General features: G+C 34.1%; 3 protein-coding genes across 3 annotated transcripts; 2 read left to right on the top strand and 1 right to left on the bottom strand.

Annotated features, from left to right (window-relative positions):
- Nucleotides 1-4121: 4121 nt before the first annotated feature.
- Nucleotides 4122-8505, top strand: LOC136065663 (uncharacterized). Its single transcript, XM_065769180.1, has 7 exons — nucleotides 4122-4380; nucleotides 5040-5172; nucleotides 6680-6783; nucleotides 6864-7035; nucleotides 7261-7401; nucleotides 7512-7600; nucleotides 7707-8505. The coding sequence occupies exons 1-7, from the start codon at nucleotides 4289-4291 to the stop codon at nucleotides 8329-8331; spliced, it is 1356 nt and encodes a 451-aa protein (XP_065625252.1). The 5' UTR covers nucleotides 4122-4288; the 3' UTR covers nucleotides 8332-8505.
- Nucleotides 8506-9964: 1459 nt separating this feature from the next.
- On the top strand, nucleotides 9965-13097 carry LOC136065662 (lysine histidine transporter-like 8). Its single transcript, XM_065769179.1, has 5 exons — nucleotides 9965-10477; nucleotides 10665-10801; nucleotides 11262-11689; nucleotides 12261-12392; nucleotides 12512-13097. The coding sequence occupies exons 1-5, from the start codon at nucleotides 10059-10061 to the stop codon at nucleotides 12998-13000; spliced, it is 1605 nt and encodes a 534-aa protein (XP_065625251.1). The 5' UTR covers nucleotides 9965-10058; the 3' UTR covers nucleotides 13001-13097.
- Nucleotides 13098-16215: 3118 nt separating this feature from the next.
- LOC112002243 (protein S-acyltransferase 10) lies at nucleotides 16216-23934 on the bottom strand. Its single transcript, XM_065769177.1, has 11 exons — nucleotides 23576-23934; nucleotides 23157-23271; nucleotides 21895-21969; nucleotides 21700-21771; nucleotides 21431-21568; nucleotides 21032-21065; nucleotides 19395-19504; nucleotides 18668-18754; nucleotides 17931-18014; nucleotides 16935-17000; nucleotides 16216-16691 (listed from the first exon to the last, which is right to left on the bottom strand). The coding sequence occupies exons 1-11, from the start codon at nucleotides 23667-23669 to the stop codon at nucleotides 16517-16519; spliced, it is 1050 nt and encodes a 349-aa protein (XP_065625249.1). The 5' UTR covers nucleotides 23670-23934; the 3' UTR covers nucleotides 16216-16516.
- Between the last annotated feature and the right edge of the window lie 285 nt (nucleotides 23935-24219).

Below are 24219 nucleotides of genomic sequence, written 5' to 3'. Positions count from 1 at the left end.
ACAACATTTTTACAATATTTTTACAATAAATCATAGGTGGTTAGTTCTTGTGTGTCTCCGAGGCATGCTTCCATCACTGGAGCTTTTATGGAGGTCATTCTTACATTGGGAATTCAGGCTTGAGGCGTATCAACCATAGTCGAGGAGGAGTTGCTCCTCGAACCACCTTCTATTCATTTTTTACTCGTGAGACTTTAAACTAGAATTTTTCAACTCTATTTGTCTCTCCTCGGACATGTTAGCGCCTTCGGATAAGGCCCAAGGCCCAATATATGAATTTTTGGGCCCTTATCCCTACAAATATGATTAGTGAACTTGAATAACCTAATAAACAAATGTTTAAATTTTTTTTTGTGATTCATAACCCATCAATTTATAAACATCATGTAATAAATGTTTTTTGCGTATCACTTGATACAAAATAATATATGAATAGAGGGACTAATGGACTATCATTTCATCATCAAATCCTCCAACTTTTTTTTCCTTATGTCAAATCTCCTAATGACTATATTTTTTTCCTTATATATGGATGAAAAATTTAGGAGGAAGTTAGTAGACATAATTTCTTTGCTGCAACTTTTGCCACATTTTTAATATTTGCAGTAAAAAATAATGAAAAAAAAAAGGAGAATATTTTTTTTAATACAAGAAGGAGAGTATTAAATCCATGTAAAAGCGATAATTTTTTAATCACAATAATTCATTTTAACAAATTCGGATTGCCAAATTACATATTTTCTAATGTATATTTATGTACCTGAATCAAAATGTATAGATACACTTTGCAATTGCTGATTTGCGTTGTTATGCTCAGCTCTTCTTTTATTTCCTTTTCTTTAGCCATCTTTGTTATATATATATATATTTGTGTGGATAAATGCCATCTTTGTTATGAATCTCAATTTCAATGGACTCTCAAATCTGTCAATTAATGTGTTATATGTGTAGCACTAAAGTTCTATGCATGTATTAAAATAAAAATAAAATCACTCTATCTATTTTGTACCATCTATTAACAAAAGAGGTATACAATAGAACAACCCGGATGGTGATTTCACCAATTTCTCATTGTGAATATAAAATTGATTCGGCAGGTTTTGGAAAAGTATGTACAAACTCCCAAACCTTCCTTTTGTCTCTTAATTATGTGACATTTTGAATAGAAACTGCATATATTCCTTCTTCTTTTTCCAGCATAATCATTTTTCTAGGTACTCATGAGTAAGTGATAGTGTGATAGCTAGATTAATGGTGCCCGCAAGGCCCAACCAGTACAATTCGATCTCCAACATTGCGAGAAGGTATTGCATGTTTCGGATACATCTTCCCTATTTACATGGGGTCCACCGCCTTGTGAGGGGGAGGATGCATGCATCCGAAACATGCAGAACTTTTTCCAACATTGCCCTCTTTCTTCTCTTGCTTTCTTTCTCTCTCTCCTTTTTTTTTAATTAAAAGAAAAAGTAAAAATGACTTACAGTGTTAAAAAAAAAAAAAAAAAAAAAAAAATAGGAATTACAAATAGTCACTTCGAGGAGATCTAGAAAAATTGAAACGGTACAGAGGAATTACAAATACAAGTAGTATACATAGAGTTGATAGAGTTGTTGATGCTTATTCTAGCTCCTAAACCTAATATATTGTATTAACTAATATTAGAACTCCTAGACCTAATTCATCACTTACATTTTTTTTTTTTTAAAATACAAGACTTTAATAATATAAGACAAATGTAATTTCATCAAGAACATATCAATTGTTAATGAAGCAACTCATCTTTTTACATAAACTTCTTCTCCCAAAGCATCACCGAAGTGGACTAAAGTAAATTGAAGTAGACTGAAATGAATTGAAATAGACCGAAAGGACTGACATGGACCGAAGTGAGCCAAATAGACTGAAATGGACCGAAATTGACCAAAGTGGACCTAATGGATTGAATTGGACTGAAGTGGACCTAAATGGATCGAATGGACATAAGTGTACCGATATGGACTGAAGTGAACCGAAATTGACCAAATAGACCAAAGTGAATTGAAATGGACTGATTGGGCCATAGTAGACCAAATTGACTGAAGTGAGTCGAAATGAACTGAAGTGGACCAAAACAAATTGAATTAGACTGAAATATTATGTTGATGTGACTTAATAGAAGTGTAATAATAATAAATATTATTAACTATATAAATATAGATTAGTGGTCTTAGTTTTCTGTATTGCTCCTTGAGGAATTTAAATAGGACTTGGGACTTTGCCTAGTAAGTCACTATGCTTCAAGGTTAATGTCTATAATCGATCACTCTTACATATTTTTACCTTGACTTTCTTCTTTCTAGTCTAAAAAATTGTCGTGTGGTGCGCTAGTGTAGGTGTACGTTTATATTTAAGAATTAGTTTGGAGTTTGATCCTATGGGTTGCATTAAAATAAGGAAAATGTACTTTAGAGGGTATATTAGCTACTATGACCATAACCGTATATTTTTAAGTGTTTTAAATTTGTATTATTTCTTTGTGAATAGAAATTAAAAGTCAACATCAAATCATTGTTCATATTTTTGATTCTCTATCAATGTGAATCTGGAGAGCAGCTCATAGCTCATAAACTTCCATTCAAGTTAGAATTGATACGTTGCTATATATAACTGGTGAGCAATAGAGACAAAAACATTTTAACAAATTTGGTTACATCTTTTTCCATGACTTTTTAAAATGATAAATTGTGATTAGTTGAACTCACAGGTTCATTGCTTATACTATTTTATTATATATTAATAGCAACATTTCATTTCAAATAGTTGGTTGGGATTATTTTTTATATTATATATTTATGAAAAATGTTAGAGGGGTACTACTTTCACAACATTTTCACAATATTTTTACAATAAATCATATGTGATTAGTTATTATTAGTTCTAATTTAAACTTATCACTAAAATTACTTTTCTACCTCACTAATAACAACCCATAACAACCTGCCACATAAGATTTGCTATGAAAATATTGTAAAAATGTTGTAGATATAGCATTTCTCAAAATGTTAATGGATACTCTAAGGGGCTAGCATTAGTTATGAATATTTTTAGAAACTTTTTATGGAGAAATAAAAATTAATTATTTTTTTATACATTTTTTTTATATTTCTCATAAAAGTGATATCAAAACTTTCTTAAAATTGTTCAATTAACAAGCATTTGATAGCTATTAATACGTAATATTGACTTTTATTTTGATAGCTATTAAGGCATTTGATACTTAAGGGCATTCGTTTATTGGAGCTTTTATTTATTTATGTTGTTAGACTTATTGAAAATGTTAAATTGCTATGAAATTTACTATAAAATCAAAATGTTCACAAATTGATGTTATAATGAATATGATCAGTGAACAACAATAACCTAATAAACGAATATTTGATTTTTTTTTTTTTCTTGTGATTCGTAATCCATCAATTTATAAACCTCATGTAATAAATGTTTTTTGCTTATCACTCGATACAAAATTATATACAAATAGAGGGATTATCATTCCATCATCAAATCCTCCAAATTTTTTTCCTTGTATCAAATCTCCTAATGACTATAATTTTTTTTCCTTATATATGGATGAATTTAGGAGGAAGTTAGTAGACACAATTTCTTTGCTGCAACTTTTGCCACATTCCTAATATTTAGGATAAATAATAATGAAAAAAAAGTAGAGTTTTTTTTTTCTTTGGATACAAAAAGGAGAGTATTAAGTCCATGTAAAAGCCATAATTTTTTAATCACAATAATGCAACAAATTCGGTGGTCCTAAAACAACTGTGAATTTAATCGCAACACCTAGAAAAGCCATTTTTTTTTTGGGGGTAAATTGCAACACTCAAAAAGCTGTGTAGGCAGTGTAGCTAAGTTATTTATCCAAATATATATATATATATATATATATCTCACAAGTTGTAGGCTTGTAGCACACATTGGATGCTCTCAATCGTCATAAAATACTCCAACATTTTCCACGTGTCAAATCTTCTTAACGGCTATATTTTCCCTCACGCACAGCGTCGACATGAACCATCTACAAGAAAATCAAAAGCGGGTCGGTGCATGGAGTGGGCCCCACTTGGACCCTCCATCGATGAAAGCACCAAACCAAAAGGAAAGGATCAAGGATCCAATAAAAGTATCACTTTCCATCTCAGGAGACCGTTACTCTCTCTCTCTCTCTCTCTCTCTCTCTCACACAGCTTCTTCGCTTACACTAAAAACACTGCAACACTAACGCTCACAACTCACGACTCAGCCAATGACTGCGGCAAGTGTAGCCACTAGCCACGCCAAGACCATCATGAGGATCGGCCTCTCTCTCTTCCGCCGTGGCTTCAACTCCTCCAAATGGTACATTGTTTCCCCTCTCTCTCTCTCTCTCTCTCTCTCTTCCCTCTCTATTGTTTCTTTCTCTTTTTCCAAGAAACCCTAGTCGCATTCACGCACCCCATGAACATTTTTTGTGGCCTAGGATAATGTGTACCAAAATGGAAGTTTTTTTATTTATTTTTAATTCTGGGTCTTGTTCTACATGGCCTGAATGATGAAATAATAACCAAAAGATTTGATTTTTCTTGGGGCTAATAAGTAGTAAAAACTAGTTCTTTAGCTGTCTGTTTGATTATTGGGTAGTATTTCTTTTGAATAAATTGGCAGATGGTTGAAATTTTTTAGATTCTGGTTCTTGTTTCTTATTATGGGAGGCCTAAATGATGCAAAAACAACCAAATTTTTTTTTATTTTTCTTGGAAACCAAACAGAACAGGATCTAATTAGTAAAAATACTAATTCCTTAGCTGTCTGATTATTGTGTTTGTATTTCAATTTCTTTGAAATAAATTGGAAAGTGAATGAAGCTTTTAAGATTCTGGGTCTTGTGGTTTCTTGTTCTGCAAGTCCTAAATGATGCCCAAAAAAAAAATCGTGTTTACCAAACAGAGCTAGGACTAGAAAGTGGTAAAATTACTGATTATATTTCTTTTTCTGTGAATGTGGGGTATATATAACAGCAAGACAGCGGCAAAGATGGCAGTGGCGAGGATAAAGCTGCTGAGGAACAAGAGAGAGGTGGTGGTGAAGCAGATGAGGCGAGACATTGCCTTGCTTCTACAGTCAGGTCAAGATGCCACTGCTCGCATCCGGGTAATTTTCCGTCTAAATTTCTATTTTGAGGGTTGTAGATTAACATTTGTGGACAACTGTGTTTTGGGGTTTTTTCATTGGAGTTGGGATATGTTAGAATAATGGTTTGTGATTAAATTTACCATTTCCTATCAGCTTAAGCTTTGGGAGAAACGGTAGTTTATCGTCCAGAAAGGTTTTGGGCGTAGAATCTGTTTTGTCATTTATTGTGGTATTGACATTGTGTTATTGAGAGGAATAACAACATACACAAAAAGAATGGAAGCAGTTGGATTTCTTCTATGGTCCTATTTTGGGTTGTGTTTGGTCAGTGTTCTACATTGTTTGGGTGTTAGGTTTGAATTACTAGTTGGTGACTTTGTGGTGTTTTACGTTGGATATGAAATAAGCCCACTGCCTTTGCTGGCTGAACTTAACTGCACATAGTTCGACAAATAACATTGGAGTTGGGATATGTTAGAATAATGGTTTGTGATTAAATTCACCATTTCTTATCAGCTTAAGCTTTGGAAGAAACGGTAGTTTATCATACAGAAAGGTTTTGGGTGTAGAATCTGTTTTTTCATTTATTGTGGTATTGACATTGTGTTATTGAGAGGAATAACAACATACATAAAAAGAATGGAAGCAGTTGGATTTCTTCTATGGGCCTATTTTGGGTTGTTTGGTCAGTGTTCTATATTGTTTGGGTGTTAGGTTTGAATTACTAGTTGGTGACTTTGTGGTGTTTTACGTTGGATATGAAATAAGCCCATTGCCTTTGCTGGCTGAACTTAACTGCACATAGTTCGACAAATAACATACATAAAGGGAATGGAAGCAGTTGGATTTCTTTCTATGGTCTTATTTTGGGTTGCTTGGGGGTCAGTGTTCTACATTGTTTGGGTGTTAGGTTTGAATTACTAGTTGGCAACTTTATGGTGTTTTATGTTGGATATGAAATGAGCCCACTGCCTTTGCTGGCTGCGCTTAACTGAACTAAGTTGACATGAAATTTTTTTTTTTTTTACTTTGATGTGATCAAAGTGACCATGTCCTTAAATTAGATAATGATATGATTGTAAGATACAAGTAAGCAAAATGGATGAATTCCTTTTCCTTGGGAAATCCAAACAGAAATACGTGAGAATTTAAATAGGTTTGCACTCATTTTGATGCAATTTTATGATCAGCATATTGAACAGAAATCAGATTATCACAAAGGTGGTTAGAAGGAGATGGAGTAGCCCTCAATGTGATAATGTAGATAAGGACACAATAGAATGAACTCCTATTCGGATGGTTTTGTCTCTAAAATTTTTGTATTGAAGGCTCGGAACCCTCCTTCCAATGGCATTAAACTTATTTTTGTGATCAAATATGGAACTTACAATCAAGGATTGGCAGCAGGGGATGGAATGTTGATAATGATATAAATTAATTTGACTGTCAGGTGTAGTTATATTTTCCACACAATATGTGATTATGAATTTTCATAACCAATTAATTTGTTTTTTTCATTTTGTAGGTTGAACATGTTATCAGGGAACAGAATGTTTTGGCTGCAAATGAGTTCATTGAACTCTTCTGTGAATTAGTTGTGGCCAGACTTGCAATCATTGCAAAGCAAAGGTTAAAGAAATGGAACATCTTTATTATTTTGTATGGTTTATTAGATACATATAATTCTGATCTGGGTTGAATTATTCCAGGGATTGCCCAGCAGATCTGAAAGAAGGTATTGCTAGCTTAATTTTTGCATCCCCAAGGTGCTCAGAAATTCCAGAACTTTTATCACTTCGGAAAGTTTTTGAGAAAAAATATGGGAAAGATTTTGTATCAGCAGCTACAGATCTGCGACCTAACTGTGGTGTAAACCGCATGGTAACTACCACCTTCCTTTCGTTAATCATATCATATGTAACAATAAAACCTATTTATTGCCTCTTTGTCTTGCATACCTGTGAACCGGTTATCTTTTCTTATGAACTCTAAATATTATTATGTTCTTTGGTGACATTATTGTTTTTTCATCCAAATTCTTTTGGTTAATTGACAAATTCTCTGTAAGCTAGTAATGTTATTGTTTTCCCTCCAAAATTCTTTTAGTTGATCGACAAACTCTCTGTAAGAACCCCTACTGGTGAAGTAAAATTGAAAGTCATGAAGGAAATAGCGAAGGAGTTCCAGATTCAATGGGATACAACAGAATCTGAGATGGAGCTTCTCAAGCCTCCAGAAGAGCGTATAGTGGGTTCTTCTCTCTCTCTCTCTCTCTCTCTCTCTCACGCGCACACACGCTCACACACACAATTTTATAAGTTTGTTTTTCTAAGAATCTTAGTTCTCTCACTGATCAGGAAGGACCTTGCACTTTTGTTAGCGCTACCAGCCTACCCATGCAGCCTCAGCCAACTCAATCTGCTGAGCCAAATAAGCCAACTACTAGGTATGTTATCCAATGTATTCACCGGACCTTGATTAATTATAGATACTAGGTAACTTAAGTAGTTTTGTATCCGTTGCTTAATAGTCTCTTCCGGTTATTTACCCAGATCAACAATCAGCGGAGCAAATGGCAATATGTTTTTTGAGGACACTGTCTCAGCTGCTGCAGCAGCTGCAGAATCTGCCAAGAAAGCAATTGCTGCTGCACAAGCTGCAGCTTATCTGGCCAACAAAAACTTTAATCAAGCCACTCAAGCATCTAGTCTTGATAACAAGTTGAATGATTCAAGTACCAACCATGGATTTGGAAATCTTTATGGAAATTCTACTGGCTTCATCCCAAATCACCATTCCCCAGCTAACTCACAGAACACTGATCATCAACAAGAAGCTCATGGGAGGACTTATGCATCGCAAAGTTTTGGAACGTCCCATTTTGCAAGCAGTGAGGAGACACCAACTACCAATGTGAATGGTGGAAAGGTTTATAGGAGACACAGCTACAATGCACCCTCTAGACATTCAGATATAAAGTTTGATGAATCAGACTATGATGAAGAAATTGATATGGAAGAACCTCCTCCTAGTGGCATTAATCCACCACCCAAGCGGCCTCCACCACCAGCACCTTCATTTCATGATAAACAAGATTCAAATTTTCATGTTCACCCAAAATTGCCAGATTATGATGCACTCTCCGCTCGCTTTGAAGCACTGAAGTATCGAAAATGACAAACTTCTAGCATGCTTGGGGGGATATATCAGTTTTCTTGGCCTTTATATAATTCATACATAGATATGCTTTATGCATGTTATTCTATCATATAGATACCAAATACTAAAAATGTGAGATCATTTTTTGTTGTGTATTGTCCTTTGGGGTAAATGAATATGTCATTTTGTCAAGTTTAATGTCTAGAAATGCAAATTATGTTAGTCTTTAACAAAGAAAGATTTCAATAATCCAGATAGGAAGCCAACTACAAGCCCACAAAGTTGGACTCAACTTCACCTTGTTCTGCATGTTCCGTTGGACTTTTTTAATTTTAACACCCTATATTTAATGTTATATAAATGAGTATACCCCGCACTGAAATTAAATTCAAAAAATTTAAATTTAAAGGGGAAGTGAAAAGCTGTTAAAAAAAATACAGATTGTTGAGTAAATATAAGGGAAAGTTTTTTTTTTTTTTTTAGGAAATATAAGGGAAAGTTGTTTACTTAAAAAAAGAGACAGAATTATGTAATAAACTAGTTACATTAATGGTTGATGGGCACTATATGTGACGTATAAGAAATCATTGTTGTTACCATGTCTCTCATAGCAACGTGGACCCTAGGATTACGTACTGTGAGGCATGCTGTATTTTTCTCCTAATTCTTCACGTAAAAACCGAAAAGTCAGCACCATCATATTCTAGAGTAATATCAAAAGCTCATTTTGGTTTGGGAAATTTCTCCAAAAATCATACAAAACTTACGTTCTATCTTTTGACCAAAAAAGATAGTTAATGTATACAATTTTAATAATTGGGAAATGTTAATGAATGCTTTAAAGGTATTGGTTTATCATGGGTCATGCCAATTAGTTTTTGGTATAGGCGGAGATTGACCTCAGATTTCTTATACAACCATCAGAGACTTTACAAATTGAGCTAATTAGAACCCACTAAAAAAAAGCTCTCTAAAAAAAAAAAAAAAAGGGTCATGCTAGTCCATCCGAGATTTATTTATTTTAATTCAAGTCCATCTACCAATTTCATTGCTTTTGGATCAAACTTTGATTTTCTTGCTCTAATGCTCTCCCTACGTTCCCATGGCTGACCACAGACTCGCTTTAAAGTTAAAAGCCATAATAAGGACACCTCTTTTGACAAATCTGCACCTTCATTCTAAAACAGGCGGCACACTCTTTTGTTATCTTTCTCAATTTTCTTATATTGTCAAATTATCACATGGTCGTTGAAACTGAGTTTTTAGAAATAAATAGGGTCCCCCCTGGTGCTCCCTTAGGCACCCGGAGTATTACGTTGACTAAGTCCTAGTTTAGCATATAGTATGAACTATAAACTTATATATGTTACATATAGCTTTCAAAAAAATTCATCCCTACATAGAGCTTTAACTTTCTCATATTTCTTTATTAATTCAAACGCATAGCAGCCAAAATTGTCCGTCAACAATTGCATTAAATATTTCAACAAACAATGAGTCACCAAAAGCTGTCTAAAAACGAAAATAGTGTCCTTACACACCAATCTATCACAATTAACAATTAAATCAACCTCCTTGACTTCCATTAATTGAATCCACCGTTGTTGGCATGTATAACACCCAATACCACTAGTATATATCTAACATGCTAGTGCCTAAGATATTTGTGCAAGATATTGAGAGGGAGAGTGTAAGACTAATCTGTTAAGGATTCATAACTGATCTATAAAAAATAAGGGACAAAAATGAGCGAGCAGAATGAAATTAGATCGGCACCATTAACGCCGAGGCCAAGATCAGCTGCACCAACGCCTCCTGTTGTGTCATCACCACCAGTGTCATGTCCACCCTCTCAGTACCACTCACCATCTTTGTCAAGGTCACCACTTCTCAATGGAGAGCATGCAGACCAGGCACCACCTCCAAGCAAGACTCCCAAAACCCCAAGAACCCCAAGACTCTCTTTGACTCCAAGGTTTATTACTCCTCTTGGAAGCCCTGTGAGAAAGGCTCTAAGGATGACTAAGCTTGACCCTCAGGATGCTTGGCTTCCAATCACTGAGTCAAGAAATGGTAACAAGTACTATGCTGCTTTTCATACTCTTTGTTCTGGGATTGGAGTTCAGGCTCTTGTGCTTCCTGTGGCCTTCACGATCCTTGGCTGGTAAGCCACCAAAACTCATAATGCTAAACTATCATTAAATAGCTCGAGTTAAATTGTTTTTGACTTGTCATTAGCTTAAGCTGACTTCAAAATAGAACTGTTTATACTAAGGTTTTGGCTAATGAGAAATGATAATCAAATAACCATTATTTTAGCGGTTTCTAAAATATTTTGTGATTGCTTGCAGGACATGGGGAATTATTGGCTTGACTCTAGCATTCATATGGCAGCTTTACACCTTATGGTTGCTTGTTCAGCTCCACGAATCAACTGAAAATGGGATGCGCTACAGCCGCTACCTCCAACTTTCCTGTGCTACCTTTGGTATGACATCTAATCTTTTTGTAATCATTGGTTAGTATGCATAGTAATAAATCATCCCTTGTCCTAAAAGCTTAAGGTAAATGATGAGTTTAATCACTTAACGAATATTCTAACTTCTAATACTTCTTCTCAAGTGTAAATTCAAACTCCTTCGTAAATAATGGGACGTAGAGTGCGTTTAAACTTCTAACTATCTGCTTTGAATTAAAAAAATTAACCTACTTTGAATTTTAGTAGAAGTGAGTTCAAATTCCTAACTACCTGTTTTGAATTTGATACCATAATAAATTATCATTTATCCCTAAAGTTTAAGGAGATAGTAAATTGTGAATTTAATTATTTAATCAACATTCTAGCATATCTCTCTCTCTATATAAAATTATATATATATATATATATATTATATTTTTTACTTTTTGTATATATTATTAACTGCTGGTGTTCTAATCCAATGTTACAGGTGAGAGGCTAGGAAAGTTGCTAGCTTTGTTCCCAATCATGTATCTCTCGGGAGGTACATGTGTGGCATTGATCATTATTGGTGGATCAACCAGTAAATTGTTCTTCCAGATTGTATGTGGGGCTACATGCAGCGCAAAGCCGCTAACCACCGTGGAATGGTACTTGGTCTTTACGTGTGCAGCCGTTGTGCTATCTCAGCTGCCCAACTTGAATTCCATAGCAGGTTTATCGTTGGTCGGGGCCGTCACGGCTGTAGGGTATTGTACAATGATATGGGTTGTTTCTGTGGCAGAAGGCAGGCTCCCAGGAGTGTCCTATAATCCTGTGAGGGGAAGCACCCAGGTTGTAAGGATTTTTGATGTGCTTAATGCACTTGGGATCATTGCTTTTGCTTTTAGGGGCCACAATCTTATTCTTGAGATTCAGGTATATAGTAGTTCCCTTTTAAATGAATGCTATTATAATGTTTTGCTTGGTAACCACCAAGTCCATTCTCAAAAGGCCTATTCCTAGCTTAAATTCACTATTTTCTACATATTTATGCTTTTAGAATTAGTGTTAGTTTATTGGTTGAATTCTCATATTTTATACCTAAGGATAATTAGTTACCCTCAACCACAAAGTTGAATGCCAAGATGCATCAACGCTACTAGCATTGTTGCTTAATAAAGTGCATTTTTAAGTTACTAGGTCTTTGGACGTAAACTAATGAAAGGAATTTGATTAGATCATACCTAACAAAAAGTCAGTCCTCTTAAGATATGAACATAATGGTACGTCAAAATCAGAGGGAAGACTTTTGGCATGGGACTAGTCTTTGATCACATTGGAGTTAAAGATATGTAGGCTCTAAACTAAAAGAGTGGGCCAGTGTGCTTCATTTTTCCTCATTTTACACTGGTTCGAGTTTGGAGGAAAATTTTCTTTGAAAAAAAGTCATATTACACTGTATCATTCAATGGTTCACATTCAAAATTTCAATATTCCTATGGTGCAGGCCACAATGCCTTCAGATGAAAAGCACCCTTCGCGTGTGCCCATGTGGCAAGGAGTCAGGGTTTCCTATACAGTCATATCTGCATGCTTATTCCCTCTTGCAATTGGAGGCTATTGGGCTTATGGCCAAAAGGTATTTTACCAATTTAAGCACTCTCAAAAACCACAATAACTAAAGTTAAAACGTTATGAGCTTAAAACTGTTACTTGTTTTATATCTAAAGAAGAGAACTTGTTTATTTTAATTGACAGATACCAGCAAATGGAGGAATGCTTACAGCTCTATACCAATTCCATTCACGGGATGTGTCACAAGCTGTACTAGGCCTAACTAGCTTGTTTGTCATAGTTAATGCATTGAGCTCGTTCCAAATCTATGGCATGCCAATGTTTGATGACATGGAGTCCAAGTACACAGTAAGAAAGAAGCAGCCATGTCCATGGTGGCTTCGAGCAATTTTCCGGGCTATGTTTGGTTACGGGTGCTTCTTTGTGGCAGTGGCAATTCCATTCTTGGGAAGCCTTGCTGGTTTGATAGGAGGGATAGCACTGCCTGTCACATTGGCATACCCATGTTTCATGTGGCTCAAGATTAGAAAGCCTAAGATGTATGGAGCAATGTGGTGGCTCAACTGGTTCCTAGGGGTTTTGGGCATGAGTCTGAGCGCTGCATTGATTGCAGCCGGGCTTTATGTTGTGATTGATACTGGTGTTGAAGTGAGTTTCTTCAAGCCTCATTAATTAGTTTACCAAGGCAATTAGAGAATTACGTTAAGCCAAATCAAGATCTATTTGTAATCTTCTCATTCTTTTTTGTTGAAGGAAAGTTTTATATGTAGTTGGTAGTTTGCTGTTATGTTGCATTGCATCCTCAAATTGAGGGCAAGGTGACAAATATTCCCCCTTTTTTTTTTTTCGTTTTTGAGTGGCATTGTAATGGTTGACAACATAGAATTCTTGTACCTAAAAGTCTATAATTACCATATAACCTAAAATATCTCTCTGTCTCTCTCTCTGATTTGACTTTAATGAAAGATATAATCATTAATCACGGTGTCGACCACTTTCTGTGGATATTTTTAACAACTTAAGCTTGGCTCACAGCCTTAGCTCCCCCATTTCTATAAGCTTTGGGCTTCCACAGCCTTAGATTTCATCAATCCTGGGCTTTAGGAAGTGTACTTTGTTCAATGGACCATAACGATAAAAATCTAGCACTAGTGAGAGTGACTTTAAATGGGTTTGGACATATTCAATCAGCGATTGATACATTAATGAGAAATAGTGGATTAATTCAAGTTAAGAGAATGAGACGCGATGATGCTTTTGCCAGTAGAGGTTGTTTTCAAATGACTTACTTTATTTTGTATGAGAATCCTCCTAATGAATTAGTTTTTATTGAGTTTGATAACTCTGACACTCTATTGAGTGCGTGTTTGGCTTCGGCTTAAAAAACCTTTTTTTGTTTACTATTTAGTTTATTTTTGCTACTATTCATAGAGTCTATTGCATTTTTTGGTATTTTTTGGTATTATTTATAAATCTCAATGTATTATTTCAATTACTTTTTAGTTTTATCTACAGTACTTTCAGCAAAAAGTTTTCAATTTTAACTAAACTAGTCGCGGACCCGCGCATTGCGCGTGATAATTATTTTTATGGTGGTTTTATTATTATTATTATTTTTTACAATTTAAACTAATCTAATAATGAGTAATGCATTTCGTAATTATATTTTTTATTTATTATAGGAACAATCATATATATAACATAGGAACAATCTAAAACACCAAAAAAATGTAAACTAAAAAAAATTAATAAAACTTAACAATGATTAATTGAACCAATATTAGGATAAGATTTTGTTTTTGATAATCTATTAAGGTTATTTTCTTTGTAGAAATTATAATTTCGTCTGTACTAGGCCTAACTAGCTTGTTTGTCATAGTTAATGCATTGAGCTCGTTCCAAATCTATGGCATGCCAATGTTTGATGACATGGAGTCCAAGTACACAGTAAGAAAGAAGCAGCCATGTCCATGGTGGCTTCGAGCAATTTTCCGGGCTATGTTTGGGTACGGGTGCTTCTTTGTGGCAGTGGCAATTCCATTCTTGGGAAGCCTTGCTGGTTTGATAGGAGGGATAGCACTGCCTGTCACATTGGCATACCCATGTTTCATGTGGCTCAAGATTAGAAAGCCTAAGATGTATGGAGCAATGTGGTGGCTCAACTGGTTCCTAGGGGTTTTGGGCATGAGTCTGAGCGCTGTATTGATTGCAGCCGGGCTTTATGTTGTGATTGATACTGGTGTTGAAGTCAGTTTCTTCAAGCCTCATTAATTAGTTTACCAAGACAATTAGAAAATTACGTTAAGCCAAATCAAGATCTATTTGTTATCTTCTCATTCTTTTTTGTTGAAGGAAAGTTTTATATGTAGTTGGTAGTTTGCTGTTATGTTGCATTGCATCCTCAAATTGAGGGCAAGGTGACAAATATTCCCCCTTTTTTTTTTTTCGTTTTTGAGTGGCATTGTAATGGTTGACAACATAGAATTCTTGTACCTAAAAGTCTATAATTACCATATAACCTAAAATATCTCTCTGTCTCTCTCTCTGATTTGACTTTAATGAAAGATATAATCATTAATCACGGTGTCGACCACTTTCTATAGATATTTTTAACAACTTAAGCTTGGCTCACAGCCTTAGCTCCCCCATTTCTGTAAGCTTTGGGCTTCCACAGCCTTAGATTTCATCAATCCTGGGCTTTAGGAAGTGTACTTTGTTCAATGGACCACAGCGATAAAAATCTAGCACTAGTGAGAGTGACTTTAAATGGGTTTGGACATATTCAATGAGCGATTAATACATTAATGAGAAATAGTAGATTAATTCAAGTTAAGAGAATGAGACGTGATGATGCTTTTGCCAGTAGAGGTTGTTTTCAAATGACTTACTTTATTTTGTATGAGAATCCTCCTAATGAATTAGTTTTTATTGAGTTTGATAACTCTGACACTCTATTGAGTGCGTATTATTTGGCTTCGACTTAAAAAACTTTTTCTTTTTACTATTCAGTTTATTTTTGCTACTATTCATAGACTCTATTGCATTTTTTGGTATTATTTATAAATCTCAATGTATTATTTCAATTACTTTTTAGTTTTATCTACAGTACTTTCAGCAAAAAAATTTCAATTTTAACTAAATAAGTTGTTCCAAAGAGTTAGTAGGTAAGAACTTAACTCTTAAAATATGAGCTTATTACCTAAAAAGAATAAAATTACAAAAAGACCAAAAATAACATTAATAATAAGATTAAAACTTGATTCTTGTTGTTTGGACCACAACACAAGAATAACAGAAGTCTTGCGTTTTTTTGATAAACGAAAGTCTTGCGTTAGTGGTGCACCAAACTTCCATGGAAAACATGCCTAAATTTTGTACATTTCCTGCTGGGCATAGTTGGACAGCGGTGCCACCCTTGTCGCACTAAGTTTGATTCGTTTGAATATATCACGTTTCAAAGAGTGGATAGCTTCTGACCGTGGAAAATTTGGTGATACCAAACCTCTACAGTTCTAATATTTCAACATTAGCTCATCTTAACATAAAGTCCCAAGTCCTAACTAGAAGATCGTAAAATCTTTGTCTCTCTCTTTTTCTCTCAACTTTTACCTTTTTTTTTTTTTTTTTTTTTTACTTTTCAAAAGTTCTTTCATTATATATTGTCTATTTTTGACTTTTGACCACTTCAACACCAGCATATATTAAGCAAAAAAATATATATTAAGGATTTCCAAAGCTTATCTTTTAATCCATTGTCAAAATGTCAAAGAAGACATTTGGGCTTTGACAAACATCCTTCCATTTATACAATCACTCTAGAAGATGTTCAAAATGCAAGAGTTTGTCCCGAGCATAACTGATGAATTCACATTGAAGAAAGCAAGAACTAGAAGGCCACACTGCTAAATTGTATGCGGCAATCTTGTTGGGTTGTTTAATTGCTAAGAGCCAATATTATAATCAGTACAAAAATATCTCCTCCGTCATTTGTAAAGGCCATATGACCACGAAATATCACTATGACTTACCTATGAACTTAGCCATAAATAAAGAGAAACCTAAAAACCAATAAACCAACTTTAACATGACCTTTAGATAATCAAACAAATGGAACGCAGGCATACTTCAGGGAGCTCACAATGAATTTGTAGAAACGAATGTGTAATGCACTGTAAATTCTTGGCATGGTCAGCAGCAGCGACAGGTCATGACATCCAAGCAGGAGTAGGGCCTTGACTTTTCATGAATTTCTTGGGCTGTGGGCAGTGATTCCATTTTGTATATGCTGCCTCGAGCACAGCAGAAGTCGTACAAATTTGTGCAAACTCCTTTACTAAAAGGATACACTCTTTCAGGAATACCCCTGCAGTTTAACACAAAGTATCAAATGAACTAGCTAAGAACTTGAAGATGTGTAATAATAAATTGTCTTCTTATTTGCCTCCAATTTTGATGTCTCCAACCAGTAATCATGTACTTGGTATATATCAACTTGATTCAGTAGGTAACTCATTAATGTCTTGAATGCTAAACCCTAAACACTTGGAAGAAACAAACATTTTTAAATGAATAATACAAAATAGAAGTGTAAAAGGAATCAACCAACCTTAGATATGGGATGCGTCTACGTCTCACAAGTTCGTAGGTAGTCTGATTTGTTAAGATAAGATAGCTGCAGCAAAATGAAGTCCAAACCAGAAGAATTAAGCTCCCAGGTATAACATATGTTTAATATTATAAATACATATAGCTAATCTATCATTATAATTGGCAATCAGTTCATATATGGATAGAACGTACAGCAGAGTCTCAAAAAACTAGTAATTTCTGCTGGGCTGGCCTTTATCCTTTTTTTTAAAGGTTCATTAGGTTTTTTATTAAACATATATTACTACTAAAAATTCAGAGAAATGTAGTCAGCTGTGTAGTCTTTTACAGGGTTTTGTTAAGTTTCCCAAAACAACAACTCAAAGTCTGTCTCAACAAAGTGAACAAACAACACTGGAAATCAATTTTTCATTATTCATAGAAGTAACACAATAAGCCAACTATTTTAGATTCAGGACTTAACCATGCTTGGTCACTAATAGTTCGCAGCAATCAGTCTTTGAAAGCCAGAAGAGGGCTGGGGAAAAGAAGCCTCTCCTTCACATCTAATCATTATGTCACAGATTGCCTAGCCTGTGTAATGTTCTCATAAACAAAGAATTGGTGAAGCTTTTTCAGTCCTGGACTATCCTAGGTAATCCTTGATGTTTCCAATCCTAAGCCAGGATTACTTTCAGCACATATTTTCTCTTCTTCATTCTTACTAGATAGCATGACAACTTTAGAAAGTTTGCATAACATGGAACTAGTAGTCTTCCGAAAAACGTAGGATATGGTCATTTTTGTAACCAACAATACATTATGAACCCTGACACCAGACTGCATGTAAAAGCAAATTTACAAAACCATCTAGATGCAAAAAGCTAGATTAAAAAGGGAAAAAAAATTCTTCCAATTTAGATTTGGAATCATAGGCAAACAGGGAAGCAAAGTCCTGAACATAAGAAAACTGATGCAGGAAAGACCTATGTAAGTATAGAAATACAACCCTTACCTATGAAATATCAGTAGGAGAAGCAAAAAGATTAGGGAGATTGACAAAGTAATCAAAAGCACTATCATGACTGCATCCTTCCACCTGACAATGACATCATTCCAGGATCCAAGTTCAGATTCAATTCAACACAAAAACACAATTGTCACATTGAAGATTAATGTTACCACTACCATTACAAAATTTTGACTATTTTTCCACCTCTCTCTTCTCAAGCTAAGAAGCGCGGATACTTCAAACTAGCAGCCATATGTGTATTGGACGTATATCTGATATGGATACTCCCTGTTACTGTGGGATGCTTTAACTCTTTTATTTTTCTCTCCCTCTCTCACTCACTTTCTCTTTATGAAACTAATAGCTTTTTAATTATTTTTATTAGTTAGACATATTCAGTGTTTTTCCATATTTTTTGTTTTATCTTTTAACCTTGAAAATAGCATAATGAGCACTTAAAAATATTTTAAGCATATATTAATTAATTAGATTACTATGCCATATACAACAATAAAACCTTAGTCCTTGAAAAATTTAAGATATGCTGTATCATATCCTAAACTTTTAAAAATTAACATATCACCACATCCTTATAATATTGGTACTTCCTACCTCTCAAGGTAGTGATCTTGACAGAGGAGCAGCCTAAGACATTAATTCCATCAACAATACGATACCAACCATGACATAAGAAACTGAAATTTTCTCATTAAACAAGAAGCTCAAAAAATAAAACATACCAAGCCCTTGATATATTAGCCTTCAGGTAAGAAATGTACAAAATGCCAGTCCAAAGGCATAATGCTGTCTCTTCACAAATGTACCACCTAATGTTTTGTGACAAAAAACAGAGAGATTCTTAGCTCGGAAAATATTTGTTTTGCATATAAACATAAATGAGAAATGCATCTATATAATTTATATTCTTCCATTTAAAGGTTAAACTATAGAGCTCTATGTGGGATATGAACATCAGTTTGACGACTTGGAAAAAAGCTCTATATTCTCATTTATCAATTCTACAACCACACACAAGGTGGTTGTTTGACCAAAATCAGATCATAATGCAGTAAAAATTAACTTCATAGTAAATTACTTTCAAATTTTAAAAAATAAAATACACACACTCATTTATGTATATTAGTCCAATTATCAAATGATAACAATAGAAATACGTAATTTCTTTTTTTGATTGGCAAGTTACAAACCCAGTAAATTGGAACTTTAATGTACTAAAGACAAAAAGATGAACATATAAATACGTGCATTTATAAATTCAACAAAATGAACCATATCTAAGAATATCAATAACATGGAATTAATGCCTGCAAAGGGCAGACATCAATTAGCAAAAGGGAAAAAAAATTAAGCAACAGCATAATTACCAGTCATTGAAATATCAAAAATTGCAATTTATGCGAGGGCACAATTTATTGTGGATGACATACAACAAAGTATTAAACTCACCAAAATCGACAATGATTACCCTGGCCAATGCATGTCCCCAGCCAAACACAATGATGATCAAATTGGAGAACGCATTTGTCACAGTCATGACAATGCTTAGCTCGAGGAGGCTGCATATATGCCACAAACAAAAAATTAATCACTAAAAACTAGATTGAAGGTTAACATAGATCAGAGTAATAAACACAAAAATGTTTGCTGGTTAGCAACAAATTACATATCTGTTTCAATACATGGCAAGAGTAAATGCCTACTCCTCTCAAAAAAAAAAAAAAAAAAAATGCATTTGTCACAGTCATGACAATGCTTAGCTCGAGGAGGCTGCATATATGCCACAAACAAAAAATTAATCACTAAAAACTAGATTGAAGGTTAACATAGATCAGAGTAATAAACACAAAAATGTTTGCTGGTTAGCAACAAATTACATATCTGTTTCAATACATGGCAAGAGTAAATGCCTACTCCTCTCAAAAAAAAAAAAAAAAAAAAAAGAGTAAATGCCTACTATTCCAACACAAAAGCCCAAAATATGGACAAAGTAGGACGTTAGAAAAGTAAATTTCCCTGTCTTTGACTGGTCCAACACTTCTGGCTGGTAGAATATAGTTCATTCCTCACATTACATGCAAATAGCTAAAGTTTTTCAAACCTTATATGCCAATCAGTGAATTAGTTAATGATATTCTTGAACATTGTGATATCTATATCATGCTCTCTTTTTTAAAAATAAATAAATAAATAAAGAGGAAAGAGAATGGAGTGAATAAAAAAGGGGGTTGGGAAATGAAATTCCATATGTAGCTGAAATGAGAATGTTAAGATGGATAAGTGGAAACACACGGAAAGATAGGATCTGAAATAAGGAAATCTGCTTAAAAATAGGAGTAGCTCCTATTGATGAAAAGATGATAGAGAGTAACCTGAAATGGCTTGGTCATGTTCAAAGGATATCAATTAATGCACCGGTAAAAAAAAGTGAGTTGATCCAAGTTGAGAGAATTAAAAAAGGTAGAGGAAGACCCAAAATAACATTAGTAGAAGTAATAAAAAAGGATTTAGTAACAAAGAATATGACTTAAGATCAAATAAGATGGAGGAAGAGAATACCTGTGTCTGACCCTAACTAATCTGATACGGATCCATAGCCGACCCAAAAATTTGGGATTAAGGTTTGTTGTTGTTGTTGTCGTCGACGTCGTCTTTTAGATGATTCCATAGAATCTTTTTCTGTTGTTCACTGTGTTATAATATTGGCAGTGTCGAGGTTCAACCTAGTCTATTTACAATGATGGTTTACAACAAGATAGGTTCCCATGTTCAGTAGTGTACTAATAAGTACTTAGTCAGGCACTCTAATGACGCCATAGAAATGTTAGGAGCCTTATATCTCAACTGGCACCTCTTGTTGTTTACAATGGAGATATCTTAGATTGAAATCCCCCTTGTCCCATTGCTGTGTTGTAACTATCAAATTATCATAAAGAAAATGATGCCATAGAAATAAAAAGACAACTCACTTACGGATAAAGATGCAGCATTGTTAAACAAACAAGCATACTAGAGGTTACACCAGATCTTAATTTAAGCTTAATTGTATGATACAAAATGAAGATGTAAAAATGAGATGGTAATACCTGCTCAACATTACAGTAGGAGCAAGTCCAAGTTCTGCAAGAACCAAGAGGAAGCAGTTAGTAGCAATATTTTTAATTTTTAATTTTGAAAATTGTCAAATATGTCAGCATTCTCTTTCTATATTTGTTCATAAAATGCCATATTGAAATGAAACTAATGAGCATTGAAAGAGAAGTAATTTATCAAATTAATGCAAAGCACCAGACAAAGATTATGTCTGTCACAAATAAGATTTGAGGTTAAGATCTAAAAGCTCACAAAAAACTTGGTACAAGCTTCTGTCCCTTTAATACCCTAATAATGCAATTTACAATTTATAAATATACAGGCACCAGATAATTGCTCAAAAAGTATCGCCAATCAAATATTCTTCGGACACTTATAAAATAGTTGCCTACCTAGCAGATGTTCCGGGGGGATACATGTCCATAACCACCTTCGACCACGACATGGAGTTACTTGCTAGAAGATTTTTTCCCGACTGACTTCCATCCACAGTAATAACCAAGCTTCCATTGTTGCTTGAAGCAGGTTGTCTTTGCTTAAACATTATAAAAACGAAATAAATAATAAGATGATGTTGAATTGTAAATTTACTTCAATTACTTTAAGACCTTTTTTTTTTTTCAATGGTAAACCCTTAAGTTGAATGCAAGTTATTGCTTACTTTGAGGCCATTGCTGCCTTTTGCATTCTTGAATTTGCCTCATTGATAGTTCTCATTGCATCAATTACATAGCTATATATAAAAAAAGGGGGGGAAGGGGGGGGGAAGAATCGTGTTAGACCGCAAATAAAATGCACATATCATGCATCACCCAGAATTTCAATATTGAGGCAATATAATAGTATTAATGTTTACCCAGGAGAAGAACTGGAGGTAATGAAGTATTGAACCAGTGTAGCAAAAAACAGACACAAATATAAAGAAGTGTACCTGAAAACAAAAGAATATTAGGAAGGCTGGGGAAATGATAGAATTCATTATAAAACTATTGCAAACCAGATGAACTAATCACTTGTGCATCTGCATAAGCTCATCTTGAAAAGTATATTATTCCAAGCATGCAATTCTAAAATTACATAATTGCTCCCATTCTATTAGGAAAGTGCCTGCAAGTATTGTCTCATTTACATCCATTACACATTGTGGCCCATGTTCTTTCTGCCAATGCTTTTAGGCTATCATACAATTACATGCCTAAGAAAAGAAAATACAAAATAGCATCTCCTATGAGGTAGTTTAAAATCTTTTAAATAAATTTTCATGTAAAAAAAATGCAACGCCATAGATTTCCTATACGTAACTGAGATCTTAAACGTTTCTTTTTTACATGCTCAGAAGTTGAAGCAGACACCGTGAACAAGATGCAATATGAATGAACAGTAACAATAATAAATCCTTGCCTAAATGCATTCAAATTGATGCTTATAGAATGTGAAGAAACAATTTTATTATTTAGAAGGCCAGAGAGCCCCAGGAGGTGATAGAAAATTCAACCTAAGTCCTGACAACAGCCCAGCAGCCTCTCCATGTTTTCCCATTCGAGAATGGCACTTAGATTAGACCATAATGTCGACTACTGACTACACAACTTACAACACTCTAATCTCCTTTTTTGGTTTTCGGTAGAATCAAATTTCAGCTCCTCTCTCATTAAATAATTAAAATGTAATCCCTTCTTCTTCTTCTTCTTTTTTGGAATAAATATCAATAAAAAATCCATCTTGAAATACCACTCAATGTAATGACTGCATTTGAAGTTTTCAATTTAGCAAAACTTTTCCAATTTAATATATCGTTGCATGAGCATTATGACTCAATTGTGAGCCTCCAAAGTTTCAAATTGCCAAATCTACATCTAAGTCTCTTTCCCCTTTAGTTTTCATAAACATTAATCACAAAAAGCACATTCCAAAAGCCCCAATTAAGTTCTTTTTTTTGGGCGCATGTGATCTCAAATTTCACTCTTTATAAGCTAACTTCACTTTAGCGAGATTATACCTTATTATTATGTACTAAAACTAAGACCAAACTTTTTAGCTCAAGCATAAAATAAGATCTCAAGAACCCAATTCCAAATTTGTATTTTTAAGAAAAAAACACTAATAGTCTTAACATACCATGGCTCTTGTTTTGTCTTTTCTATCAAACCTTCATCAAACAGAAAGAGAATGCCAGCGTATATCAGATGCAGCGTCACCAACGCCAATTTCAGACCCAGCGAAGATCTCCGAACTGAAACCCACTTCCCAAATATCAAAACCCAACCCAAATTTTCAAAAATTATACATAATCAAAACACACAACCCCACATATGTTCATTCAGTTTGTAGCTGAAAATGGAAAAAAAAAAAAAAAAAATCAACTTTTTTTGCGCCATAAATGTCATGATTACAATAACCAAAGAAAAACCCATAAATTTTTTTAACCAAAAAAAAACTTTCCTCAGCTGGAACTTTATACAAACACTTAACCTGCAAGAATTTTTTTTTTTTTTTTTTTTTTCATTGAACGAAAAAATTGAAAGAAGAGAAGGTACCGGGATCGGAGAGACAAGGAAAGAGGTGGTAACATCGGTCCATAGCTCGATCCCATATATCTCTAACGAAACGGCATAGACTCACGATCGTCATCAAATATAACGTGTACTACTATATATACATCACAACAATTTGTACATATATATTTATGTAATAGAGTACTGAAAAAATATAGCAGTAAGCTAACTGGTTTGTTCTAGGTAGAGAAAGTTTGTTTGTTTGGAGATAAACTAAACGCAACACACTTCCCGGAGGAAAGTGACGGCAATTACATTTACAATTACCATAACTAGATCATCAACAGTTACCACCACCGGGGTAAACGTTTTATTTAAGTCGACTTCTCTGACAAATTCTTAAATGATGATGTGCAAACTGCTTTTTTAATTTTATATATATATAATTGGAATATATGCTATATTTTATATTAGGCTTTAAGTTTTTAATATTGTCAATTATGCTTAGTTTGAATTGAACTAAAATGTTTTCTATTTTCAAGGGTTGGTTTGTATGTAAAATGTGGTCAACTTGTATAATATTTAATGTGGTCAACTTGTATAATATTTAATGTTGACTGTAAAATTCTTTTTAAATATTATTACTACAATATTGGTTTTCTAAATATAACTTTTAAAATTTAGGC

This window comes from Quercus suber, unplaced genomic scaffold, assembly GCF_002906115.3.
Source record: "Quercus suber isolate HL8 unplaced genomic scaffold, Cork oak 2.0 scaffold_1074, whole genome shotgun sequence".
Taxonomy (NCBI): domain Eukaryota; kingdom Viridiplantae; phylum Streptophyta; class Magnoliopsida; order Fagales; family Fagaceae; genus Quercus; species Quercus suber.
This window is presented reverse-complemented; position numbering and strand designations above follow the sequence as displayed.